The sequence below is a fragment of the Syngnathus acus genome, chromosome 14 (assembly GCF_901709675.1).
Source record: "Syngnathus acus chromosome 14, fSynAcu1.2, whole genome shotgun sequence".
Lineage (NCBI taxonomy): Eukaryota > Metazoa > Chordata > Actinopteri > Syngnathiformes > Syngnathidae > Syngnathus > Syngnathus acus.
The window spans coordinates 7634056-7646607 of record NC_051099.1 but is presented as its reverse complement, the minus strand read 5'-3'; the positions used below and the strand labels follow the sequence as shown (position 1 = coordinate 7646607).

The 12552-nt window shown below is 42.7% G+C and overlaps 1 protein-coding gene across 1 annotated transcript; it reads left to right on the top strand.

Annotated features, from left to right (window-relative positions):
- The first annotated feature begins 556 nt into the window (after positions 1 to 556).
- On the top strand, positions 557 to 11496 carry LOC119133435 (sodium/potassium/calcium exchanger 3). The gene is made up of 17 exons (XM_037269270.1): positions 557 to 1010; positions 3393 to 3497; positions 6830 to 6906; positions 6973 to 7047; positions 7120 to 7204; positions 7279 to 7382; positions 7454 to 7528; positions 7604 to 7629; positions 8522 to 8575; positions 8656 to 8798; positions 8902 to 9068; positions 9191 to 9395; positions 9471 to 9637; positions 9726 to 9840; positions 9999 to 10111; positions 10187 to 10252; positions 10345 to 11496. Exons 1-17 carry the CDS (start codon positions 905 to 907, stop codon positions 10453 to 10455), a joined length of 1794 nt encoding a protein of 597 aa, XP_037125165.1. The 5' UTR covers positions 557 to 904; the 3' UTR covers positions 10456 to 11496.
- Positions 11497 to 12552: the final 1056 nt, after the last annotated feature.

The following is a 12552-nucleotide window of genomic DNA, read 5'->3' as shown; positions in this document are numbered from 1 at the left end:
CCTCATGTAACTCTTTTCTTAAACAACAGCCCAAGAAGAATGTTCTCCCCTCTCTTCACTGACATTGGGAAGACTTATGATGAAAACAATGGGTCGGCCTATGTCTTTATTTGGGGTTGAAGCATACCACTGAGCCTTCACTTGAAGCTCCAACCGTGTCTCACGCAACAGAAGAGGGGCCCAAGAGCAGTTTGACTCCACAATAAATACAGAGACAGACACACTGTTTAAATTTGTATATAATATTTCACTTCTCCACGTACAGCAAATTCACTTTCTCTCAACAGGAAGATTGGGCTCAGTGATACTGTTTTCAATATCTGTACCGATAATGGAGTCAATGCCTTCTTGTTCAGGTTGCATCTCGCTATTTTACCACAAGAGGGCACTGTGCGTGGTCGATGCATGTTAATGTGACTATTGTGCGCTATTTGCGGGCTGTCCCGTTTCCCTATCATGGAGTTTTATCGCCATCTCGTGGTCATTAAAGAGAGGTGTCAAAGGAGGAGGCGGAGGCAAAAGGGGGTTCTCCCAGCATGTCGCCTCCTGTTGCTGCCCCTCACTGTGGGGGCTGCTGTCGACCTTTCAGTCTGCTCACGTGAACGCGAGCAGCCGCGCCACTACGCCGTGACTCACTCCGAGGTGGTCGCAGCTTTGTGGCACCGTAGCTCGCTGAGTGCAGAGGGCTGGAAAACCAAAGTGGGAGCGTTTCCTGATTATTCTAATTTTTTTTTTTTCCACGCTCTCTGCGGGAGGTAGTTGGCAGTACAGTAATAAGTGCAGTAGTGGTGGTGGTGGTAGCAGTAGTAGTAATAGTGGTGTTGCTGTTTGGTCGTGGTTTGTTCCGAGAAAGTATTTTAAAAAGGGGGCAACAGATGTTTGTGGGAATGCGGCCAGCAGAGGAATGAGAGCAGCGAGGCACCGGCACCGGCGGCCCTTCCAGCGGTTCTGCTGCTGCGGAGTCGGGCTGCTCTCCGTCTTGTGGTTCGCCCAGGTCATCCGCGCACCGGGTGAGTTGAAAGAAATGCTTGCAAACTCATTTCAATATACTCATCAACAACCGTATTTGAATTTTGAATGGACAATATGATTATGATTTTTTTTAATGACAGTAAAATTATTTATACAAACCATGTGGAAACTTGAGGTAAAATATGCGGTATAGAAGATGAAACTTGATGCATTATCATGATTCAAATTATTATTATGATTATAAATGAACGTTTGTAATAGTGGGCCAGAAATGCACTGCATCATACCAAAAAATGGAAACTATGGGGCAAAAAACATATTGGGAGTAAATGGAGCAACAATATATTTGTTAAGGCAGATGCATGCATCACAGTCTTCCAGTTGAAATGGAATGAAAATACAGCATAGTTAATTATCCAATAGAGAATGAACGATTCAGTCCATGTGCCATTAAAAAAAAAAAAAAAACAGTTTAATTTTTAGTGCATGAAAGGTGCTTTTGGAATTTAAATTCTGCAGGACGATTACATAAGATGCTTTTGGCATGCCCAAATCCAATCATTGAAGATTACATCCATCGGGTATCCAATCCTACATTTTAGGTGACAACTATTCTTTGCAAAACTGTAAGAATATAATAACTCTTGTCTTCCTGTCAGTGACGCAAACTTTAATTTTCTGTCATTTTGATTTCATCCCAATCTTGCCTGAACAAATAGTCATGTCATGAGTATTTACACTTCCCATCAGAATTATGAGCGTGTGTGACCTGCGGAGGATTTTTACTTGTGGCCCTCAAAGGCTGCTCTGCTTTAAAGCACTGCACAAATCATGTGATCTATTGTTTGTAAGGTTGGCAGCCAAGCTCCTTTTGCCACACCTGGACAATGTAACACTTGGAGCATCGCAAGTAGCTCTTCTTGGAGCGCCATTTATGGATGTGCTCTTTCAGCTGCGAGTCTGCAAAATGTAGTGACATTAGTAATGTGATTTAAAAAAATAAAATAAAAAAAAGTGTCACTGTGACCTGCCAACAGGGGAAACCCAAACCATCATGAAAACACTACAAACTGCATTTGCTAATGCTAATAATTCATCTTGGCCTTACTGAATATGAATTGCAGCACCTCATGCAGGATTTTTTGCGATGATTGTGTGAACATTTTGGGTATGTTATTACATTAACATGACTTTTTTTGTAAGTAAATATGAATCTAGCTTCAATGATATGTATTAGCTAGTAAGCTACTATACGTATTGTAATACATGGCTTAAACGTCATAAAACTATAACCTTTAATAGGCTTCCTATGCTTGACAATGGCAGATATTTAGTGGTGCTATTCAGTCTGCAATGTGATTGACAGCATCAGATGTTGTCTTTGTGCTTCTGAGACAGGCAACAGTTGCTTGGAGGAGCAGTGTTGGAATTTCACGTTTGAAATACTGTCTGTTGAGTTATTGAGGTGACGTGTACTCTAATAGTTTTTTGTTGTTGTTGTTGAAGTTTTGGGATATTGTTGTCCTACAAAAAGCTATTTGTTTACTTTTTAAATGTGTTGTTCATTCGTTCACGTTTAAATCTTAACCTCCACTCTTGGCGCAAGTAGCACTTATGGGAGCTGTCATTATGTCATAAAATAATAGCCTGTAACTCTCCTCCCCCATTATGTAATGATTTTCTAACGATTTTGCATTTGCAATGGTGTAAGAAAAACACAACACTCGGCATCGTTTTAATCTTATGGTTTTTGCTGTCCTTGTTATTGACTAATTGTACAACACTTTGCGAGCAGCGATGCTTGTTTTAAAGTGCCCTATAAATAAAGTTGTTGAGATGCCGAGGCTCTTGTGTGAAAATGGTGGCAGAAACCCAATTTCACACAAGCCGGGCTCCTCGTGAAGCCGCAACATGAAAGCCTCCTCGCCGAACCTCTTGTCAAAACGTGCTCATTGAAGTGCAAGGTACAAAGGCCACTGTCACAAAACACACGTCTTAAAAACAATACCGTCCCACTCTCGTCTCAGTCCATTTGTGGAAAGAGCTCAGAGTATATTTCATTCCTGTGGGAGAGATAATGAAAAATATTATCTGTTGTGTTTGTCTGGAGGGGTGTTCCTCGACCGTCGCCCCGGTAACGCCGCGATAACGGCAGCCGCTCCGGAGATATGCTGTCGAGGAATGGAACAGAGGGTTAAAATACATGCTATAAAGATCTCACTTCACATGATGATTGAGGACAGCTGACCGCTGCTGAGCTCACTACTGCCTCTCATGGTCTTCCTGCTCGACATCCCATCGAAATAAATATCAGCAATTGTTTTTAGAGCAAATTAGCATAAAATGGTGCCACAAAATTGTTACTCTTGCCAGAAAATGGGGGATAAAGCTCACTCGATAACTTTGTGTTGTTTCTGCAGCCGAGACTTCTGAGTCTGGTCAAGGCGTGGAAGGCAACACGTTGCGATGGACACGCCGCCTCATGCAGATGCCCGGCAACCAGACTGAGGCTGAACACCGAGCAGGTCAGTCACTCTAACACTCGGCATCAATTTCTGTCCATTAGAGTTTAAAGAGCCTCATCATTGCAACTGCTTCCAGTTGATGTGTGTGTGTGTGTGTGTGTGTGTGTGTGTGTGTGTGTGTGTGTGTGTGTGTGTGTGTGTGTGTGTGTGTGTGTGTGTGTGTGTGTGTGTGTGTGTGTGTGTGTGTGTGTGCGCAATCATATTATTATGAGAATCAACAGCGATGGCTGATACAACTTAAAGTATATTAGGCACCATGGGAATTCTAGCGAGCTGTCTTACATTAATGTTAGCAATTTTGCATCTTCTGATTAGTAGTTCAGGGCAAGCCAGGGTCAACTAGTGAACCACATTTGTACTTGTTAAAAAAATCAGAACCATAACAAAGGAGAGAAAATAATGTGAAAACATAGATTGCTGTCATTCCCCTGAATTTTTGTTTTTTAAGGAATGTAAAGGGAGGTATTTGCCTGCTTTTGGAGTTTAGCAGCACTCGGTCAAGGTCGCATATGAAGTTTCCTGGTCACGCAATGAATGGCAAGATAAGAGCACAACTCCCTCATTTTCTCATATTCACACTCTGACAGCCCGAGTAATATCCAGTTGCCACTCACGTCTTCTATTGTGTCCTTTGCGGCTTCATTATTACGGCTCACTCCGATGAATGTATGCAAATGAAATTATGCTAATATCCTGCTTTTGCTATAAATATCCCTTTGGTGTGTGTACCCCATAATCTGTGGGGGACATAATTAAGACGCATGCATGGATGATTTTCAATTTATTACAATTTCGTGCGGCTTGTTTCTTTGTGGAGTCCGATAATCGATGTGTTCATTATTAATGTTGCTTGATGGAATGACTTGCACCAGTCAGCAATTATATTTCCCGTATTATACCTAATTGAATCCCATGAGGACACAAAGAATCTTTCCAGGCTTGCGTTCACTCTTTTATCTCCCTTAAGACACAGTGGGTCCAGCTAGCCACCGTCTTGCCCAGCGGGAGGCTCGGCAGCCATTACGTAATACACGATGTGGTCGTGATTAAAAAGCCGGCGGCCGTAGCCGGCGGGATATCACCTTGGGGATTGCGTGTTGATGTCCTGCCCCAGGCGCTACCGTCTCATCTTTTCATCTGTCCTCCACTTGACAAGTTGGCAGACAGCGTGATCTGACTTCAACCGACGAGCCGCCGCCGCCGAGCTCGTTGCTAGGCAACTAAATGCAAAGTTCCGAAGCCCAGATGAGTGCGCTGAACTAAAATAGGCCCTAAGTAGAGGGTGGCGATGAATCCAAATGATGGAAATGAAGCAAACGGCTTCTAATGAGTCTGTCATCAAGTCTAGTTGCGGTTGTTTATTAAAGTGGCAGTCATATCAAAGATTGTTTTTGTTTCATGCTAAAAAAGATCGTGACATTTTTGGAGGGAAAATAAGGAATCTCTATTTCATTTATATATCACAAAAACCTCACATTTGAACAAAGTGTGTAGACCCTTTTTTAATATCAACTGTATTGTTTGTTTTCATGTTGTAGTTTAAAGGTGAGATTGGCCTGTCTCCCTTCTCATCTTTGTTGTATTCAGGCCACCTCAAAGGAAGGCGAAATCAAAGACCAAATGCATAATTGAATTTACATTACACACCAGGGATAAAATATTCTTTTTTTTTTTTTTATTCCTAATGAAAAATGCACGATGCGTAGCACTGGTCGATAGATTGACTGGACGCTTCGGCCATCACATCCCAGAGAGGAAGTTTTAAGACACCTGGGAAGTGTTTAAAAAAAAATAAAATACATCCAAGAAAGATGGGATCAAACTGCTAAGAAGTTCCTTCATAATCAGACAACACAAAATAGGTTAGTTTTCAAGGTCTGAATACAGAAAATGGCCTCACTGTTGTAATACTTTTGGAAAAGAGCCCAAGTGTTTGCTCTCGGAGTTGCCATCTGTTGCTTCGCAGTAAAAAGACATCAAGCCCATGAGTGGTGTGGATACACGTGTTGTCAAAGTAACATGGCATGACGTGCATCACGCCTCCACTCAAGGTAACACTCACTCTGAGGTTTAGCGCAAACACGACATCATTAAAGCACTATGGTTTGTGTCCGTTTTCTGGCATTCTCTCGCCGCTCTCTCTCAGACCTCTCCTGAGAGTTTCTAAAGGAAAAATACATATTTTTAGACATTGCAATCCCGAGCTGCTGTCACTTCTTTCGCTCCCCCCCTTCTTCATTTTTCATAAACTCTAACCATGGGAAAGACACATACCCACCTCCCTCCCCCTTGCCTTTGGCTTCCTACTGCCACCCATCAAAAAAAAAAAAAAAAATCCCCCTGGGAGAACATTGCCATGGCAACTGCCTTCATCAGAGCAACTCCTCAAAGGGTCCATGAGAGCTGCATGTTTGTGTTTGGAGTGACAGTAACACCTGAGAGTGCATCTCATGACTCAAAGCCGCCTGAATGGCTTCCAGTGTACTTAATGAGTGAGAAGAACAACACAGATGATCTTCATATGTGATAGCATGACAATTTGCAAACCTCCATGTATTAGCGCATCAGCTGTCACTAAAGCAAAAAATAGATATATATCCCCCTCTTCCCGAGTTCTAAGAAAACACACCAACCTTCTGTCACTTGTGTACAAACAATTAAAAATAGGCTCCGGCAGCACAAGCGGCAACGTCTAAACACAACTGTGCAAACATTTACATTTTCTAACTCTGCATGGCCAAATGTCATCCTGTAGAGGGAGGGGGGGAGCCCCGCCCCCCCTCACTGCCACAGATCATTTCTCATATCTTACATCACAAAAGATGTCTCAATTGCTTTCCTTATTGTGTGCTTGCAATGTCTCTGTGGGTTTGCAGCTATTTTTAGCCTGCCTCACCCCCCCTCTCTCTCCCTTTGCACCACCCCCCCCCCCTTCCGTGCCCCTGGTAGTTTAAATTCAGCTAGCTCGGATCCGAGTCGTAAATTGGTGCTGGAGCACTGTATGTATCGTACTCTGGAGACTCTTTGTCAGGTTGGATGAGGAAGCAAAGTTGTCATTATCCTAATTTTTCATTTTTGCATTTGAGGATACACAGGAAACAGCTGCCTCTTTCACTTCCTGTATGACGGCTCACTGCATATCAAAGACAAAATAGGATCCGTAGAGAATGTGTGTGAAAGTCTAGGAGGATTTTTTTTTTTTTAAATCTGTCAATGTAGCCTAGACGGGTGACGTCACGTCCTCACGCTGCTGTTAAATGCCAGACTGTTGTTGCATTCACTATGACGCTATTTTGAACGCTTCTTAAATTGAGTTTGCCTGTGCGTTGCAGCCATCCACGAGTTTCCAAAAGACATCTTCAACAAGGAGCAGAGAAAGAATGGAGCCGTCTTGTTGCATGTTCTCTGTGTGAGTATCATGTGATGGTTGTGTGTTTTGATTCTTCTCATCAAAAGCGCTTGTGTATCACTTCAGGCCATCTACATGTTCTACGCGCTGGCCATCGTCTGCGATGACTATTTTGTTCCTTCACTTGAGAAAATATCGGAGGTGAGATGGCCTACTTTACTTGGTGTATCATTTAGTTCTTTTCAAATGTTCTGATTCTCCCCCCCTGCTCAGAATTTACAACTGAGCGAGGATGTTGCCGGGGCGACGTTCATGGCAGCAGGAAGTTCTGCTCCGGAGCTCTTCACATCGCTCATTGGTGACAAATTTTCAAATAAGAATCACTTCACTCCATCCTCAACGCTGAGTGCTGCATGTGATTGTCATCATCAGGTGTCTTCATCACTAAAGGCGACGTCGGCGTGGGCACCATCGTAGGCTCGGCCGTCTTCAACATCCTGGTCATCATCGGACTATGTGGCATCTTTGCGGGACAGGTCAAACGACGTCGTGGTGAAAATCTTTGTGAGGTCGCGGCGACCCGTGACCATGATGTGCCATTCCGCAGACGGTGAAGCTCACATGGTGGTCTTTGTTTCGAGACTCCTCCTACTACATCCTGTCCGTGCTGGCGCTCATCGGGGTGAGTTCTTTAACGTTAGGGCCGGGGACTCGCCTAAATTTCTTCCTCGTGGTTATAATCATCTCTGTCTTCAAGGTCATTTATGATGCTGTGGTCGTCTGGTGAGTAGACCTTTGTTTTGATTTTTGAAAAATACTCTTCAGGGACATGCGCTTGCCCTTGCTGACAAACTAATGAGCTGTCACTTGTGAGGACGAGCATGTCAATCAGACCCACATTGAGTGAAACATCAATGTTGGTGATTGGAACCCACCCAAAGACAACCAACCAGCAAATATTGACAGTTTGCTTCGTTCTTCCATTCTGTCTCGCAGAGGTGTGATGTGCTTTAATGGAAGCGCCACTGATTTATCCCTAAACTTAATGGAAGGCCAGGTGATATACAAGGCTGACTTTTCACCGAATGCCAATGTTCTTGCTGAAGGTCGTCTCGCTGTATTTTATAGGAGCCCAATTGTATTTTACAAAAGGCAGTGGACTTAATGAGAAAAAGATTCAAACGGTTGTTTAGAAGGGCCGCAAAATTTATGAATAAGTTTTATTTAATTTGACACTGTTAGAAAGCTCATGTTTACTGTTGAGGTTTTTTTAGTGGTGTTTTTCTTTTATGCGCCGCACACATGGTGAAAATGTTTTTTATTTTTTATTTTTTGCAGAGAGTTTGGCTTAGCAGAATTCTGTAATCCCCAGACATGCTTAAAAATGGGTGTGATTGAATCAGATTGTACTTCGTGGTGGTGCACCAAAGCGCATCTGCCAGCACAGTCTGATTACATCACCCACATTGGGTCCACCTGCATTATGCGCCTTTTGCCTTTGGACTTGTTCTCAATGAGGGTGCGGGAGAGGTGGAACATTTCTGCGCTGACTTTAGTCAACCAATCACAGACCACATACACACAATACATATTCTCAGTTTCAAGATCATTAGGGGTGAGTGAAACAAATATTTGTTTTTCTAGTAATATCATACCAATGATGTTTGCTTTGCAGGTGGGAGTCTTTGCTCCTCATGACCATGTATGTGATCTACATCATCATCATGAAGTGAGAGGCCAACACCCCCTTCCCTAATTCACCCACAATGCAATGACGTTCTCACTTGCGTCGTATTTGTGCATTGGCAGGTTCAACACTCGCCTTCTGACATTTGTGACGCAACAGTTGCGGCACACCAGGCCATGTTGCGTGGCATCGGAGGATCGCAGGGAGGAGAAAATGGCAGATGACACCTCAGCAGGTCACACCGCCATGGCCCTCCTAAATAAAGGTTTTGAACATGGCTGCACTTCTTGTGTATTTATAGCAAAATGTTTATCAATATGATTGTATAAACTATAAAGGCAAAGTCAGTTTCTTTTGTGTGCTTTTAGCCCAAGTCCATAATCAGGAGAGCACCCGAGTCATCATGGTGGACGAGCTTCTCATAGTCAGCCCTCACAAGCTGTCCTTTTCTGACGCCGGCCTGCGCATCATGATCACGCCACACTTTTCCCCTCGCACCAGACTCTCCATGGCTGGTCGTGTGCTCATCAGCGAGGTAACAAACACACACGCCCACGTTAGCACGGCTCAGTCATACATTCTTTCTCCACTGCACAGAACTGATATGAGTGTTGCCCTGATGAGCTGACCACTCTATATTCTCGTCTCTCTTGCCAGAGACAGAGGCTCATCCGGAGTTCCAAGAGCCCGCGATGCAGCGGGGCTGGTCTCGGGTCCCGAGGGGCCTCCGCCGCCAACAGTCTGAAGAGGGCGGGCTCCTGCAGTTTGGAGAACGGTGGCGGAGTAGGACACGTGGAGTCCGGAGACAAGCTGGGGGCGGATGAAGACGACGATGGCGTGTTTCACCCCTTGCGCTTCCCAGGTGAGGGTTAGGGATCAGAACAGGAAGCATGATGGCTGGCCGTGGGATCGGGTGACATGTGCGCGCGTGTGTCAGACGGCTGCTCGGCCAGAGTCAAGTGGGTCATCACTTGGCCGCTGGGCCTGCTGCTTTACTGCACGGTGCCCAACTGCATCGTACCGCGCTGGCATCGCTGGTTCATGGTCACCTTTGTGGCCTCCACGCTGTGGATCGCTGTCTTCTCCTACCTCATGGTGTGGATGGTAAGGACCAGGATGCGGCTTATTGTCACATCATCATCACTATAATTAACAGCATCATGTGATATGGCTGTTCTCACACGTCAAACAGGTCACCATTGTGAGCTTCACCTTAGACATCCCAGACTACATCATGGGCATCACCTTCCTAGCAGCAGGGACCAGCGTGCCCGACTGCATGGCCAGCCTCATAGTTGCACGACAAGGTGGGTCAAATAAAAGTATACATTTATGTCAAATGTTTTCATATTTGTAATAAAGCAATCAATCCACATTCCAATTTGATCCAATACAAATTAATGTTAGTGTTTGGCGCCCCCTGCTGCTTCATGGACTCTTGGCATCTTGTCTGTCGACACTCCAGGCATGGGGGACATGGCCGTGTCCAACTCCATCGGCAGCAACATCTTTGACATCTTGCTGGGTTTGGGCTTCCCGTGGGCTCTCCGCACTTTGGTGGTGGACCACGGCTCATTCGTAGGCTCGCATTAGTGCTTCTTCTTTTGTTGTGTCTTGTCGGCCACTCAAGCTTGTCGTCTCGTCCTCCCACAGGTGCCCATCAATAACAAAGGACTGGTGTATTCTGTCATCCTGCTGCTGGCATCTGTGTTCCTCACCGTACGTCCACACACTTGTTTTTGCTTGCAGTCCCACTTTAATATCATGAAGCAAGCAAAACTAGTCCTATCATGCATGGTGTTTGCCCGCAGGTGACGAGCGTTCATCTAAACCACTGGCGGCTGGATCGTCGCCTCGGTCTGGGCTTGTTGTTCCTTTACGCCATCTTCCTGCTCTGCTCCATCCTCTTTGGGCACATGTGAAGTTAAGTGGCACGGCACCCCCACCTCATTCAGCTTTTTTACTCAAGCCAAAAGAAAGGTTTGCTTTCCTAACACACTTGAGTCTTTTAACAGCAGCACTTTTCGTTACTTGGATTTCTTCGTTAGTGTTTAAAAGTACCGCCGTGGTTGTTCCTCATCTATCCAAAAAAGGAAGCAGTATTTATTGTTCATTCTCGTCTATATTTGAGTGTGTTAGTTACATAATGAAGCAACAATCTATTTGATGAAAAGGCACATTTTCAGCAAGTATTGGTACAATTTAATCATGAATGTTATGTGATTGGTCTATTAGAGGTGTTATGAATAGACAATTATATATTTAATGAAACTCTGATGAGTTTAAGTTAGTTTAAATACTAGTCACACTGAGGTACGAGGAATGATCGACTTGTATGAGTCGAATCCAATGAATTCACTTTGGTGGAATATTTGAATTATTAAGCACAAACGTTCACCGGTACTTCATGCATAAGTATTGTTGCTTTATCCTGCTGCTTATTCATTCATAAAATAAAATATAATATAAATAAGCAATCTGATAAGTATACGTAGGTATAGGTTACCCTAAACCTAACCCTCTCAAATAAGCCGTCTCATTTTGGTACAAAAGATATTAAATCTAAGTCTTAAATGTTCCACTGAAGTGATTTGGTTTTTACATGGGTGTATCATTATTCTGCTTAATTCCTTGCCAAACGTTTTTTGTAAGCGTTAAATCATTGACTTAAATTTGAAGCAATGAAGGTCTAAGTAGTTTTGTTGTGTTTTTAGAAATTAAACGGAAGACTAATGCATGTTTCAATGTGTAGAATATTTTAAGTTCATTGTTATGTTCAATGGTCTGAAAATATTTTAGATTTAAAATTTTTTGTGAACAGAACTCTTGAGACTGAAATAAAAAGGAAAGCAAACATTGAATGTTTTGGCAATGTTAAGTTTATTCAAATGTGATGGGGTAATTTTTTTATTAGGCATTGATCTAGACTGTTAGGAGTGCAATAAAATAATGCAACAATATTTCTTTGGATATGATTTGTGAGTTGAAGGCGCAAACTACTACAAGTACTACACCACCTACAAGTACTACTATAGTATTAAAAGTACTATTACTACAAGTAATACTATTACTACTACTACAAGTACTACTATAGTATTAAAAGTACTATTACTACAAGTAATACTATTACTACTACTACAAGTACTACAATTACAAGTACTGCAAGCACAAGACAAAGACTACTACTACAATTATAGTAAGGCTTTAATTTTTTGGGGTAAGTTTTTAAATAAAATTAAAAAAATGATAGTAAGGTTTCTTGTTTTAATAAAGAGAAAAATACCAAAGGCTTTTTCTTTTCATAAAAAAAAAAAGACCATGTATAGTAAGACTTTTTGTTTTCATTAAAAAATGACCATTTATAGGGCTTTCTTTAAAACAAAACTTGGAAATTACAGTAACAAAAGTATAATAAGAATATTCCATCAGTCAGCCGAAGAGAAGATGCGTACAGTGATTTTACCATCTCATCCAACGGTCTCATCCAACTGCGATATAGCATAGCAACAGATGAAGACTAGAAAAATACAAGTGGCACTGCAAAATAGTAAAACATAGAAAAGGGCATAAACTGCGACAACACAGCAAGGAAGACCACTTTATTTTGGTGGGAGGATTTTTTTAATGTGTACAAAAGGCTCTAAAGACATGTTGGAAATGACAGAGGTAGGCAATAGACATGAGCATAACACTATTCAGAAAATTAATAAATCAATTAACAGTGATCATTACTGGGTTATTCCATGCCAAATCATCAAATGGGTTTGCCCAAGCCGATTTAACTAACATTTAAGAACACAACATGTGACTTGTTTCGAAATGCCAAGCCTCTGAATGACCCACTCTACTACCTGAGCCATGACCCCACTAACATGAAAGCAATAGTCGCTGCCTTTGAAAGCATTTGCAATTGCTCGCCACAAGGACTGTGGTGTAGCGTTGCAGAATATTGGGAAATTATTAACTCACATTGAAAATTTTATCTGTATATTTTTGAAAAAGGCAAGGCTTTGCATGTC

Bases quoted from the DNA above. Each gene is read 5' to 3' on its own strand.
- LOC119133435 (XM_037269270.1), top strand. From the start codon at position 905: ATGAGAGCAGCGAGGCACCGGCACCGGCGGCCCTTCCAGCGGTTCTGC. The intron at 7,205-7,278 runs GTGACAAATTTT...TGTCATCATCAG, and splicing joins GCTCTTCACATCGCTCATTG to GTGTCTTCATCACTAAAGGC. The intron at 10,253-10,344 runs GTACGTCCACAC...GTTTGCCCGCAG, and splicing joins TGGCATCTGTGTTCCTCACC to GTGACGAGCGTTCATCTAAA.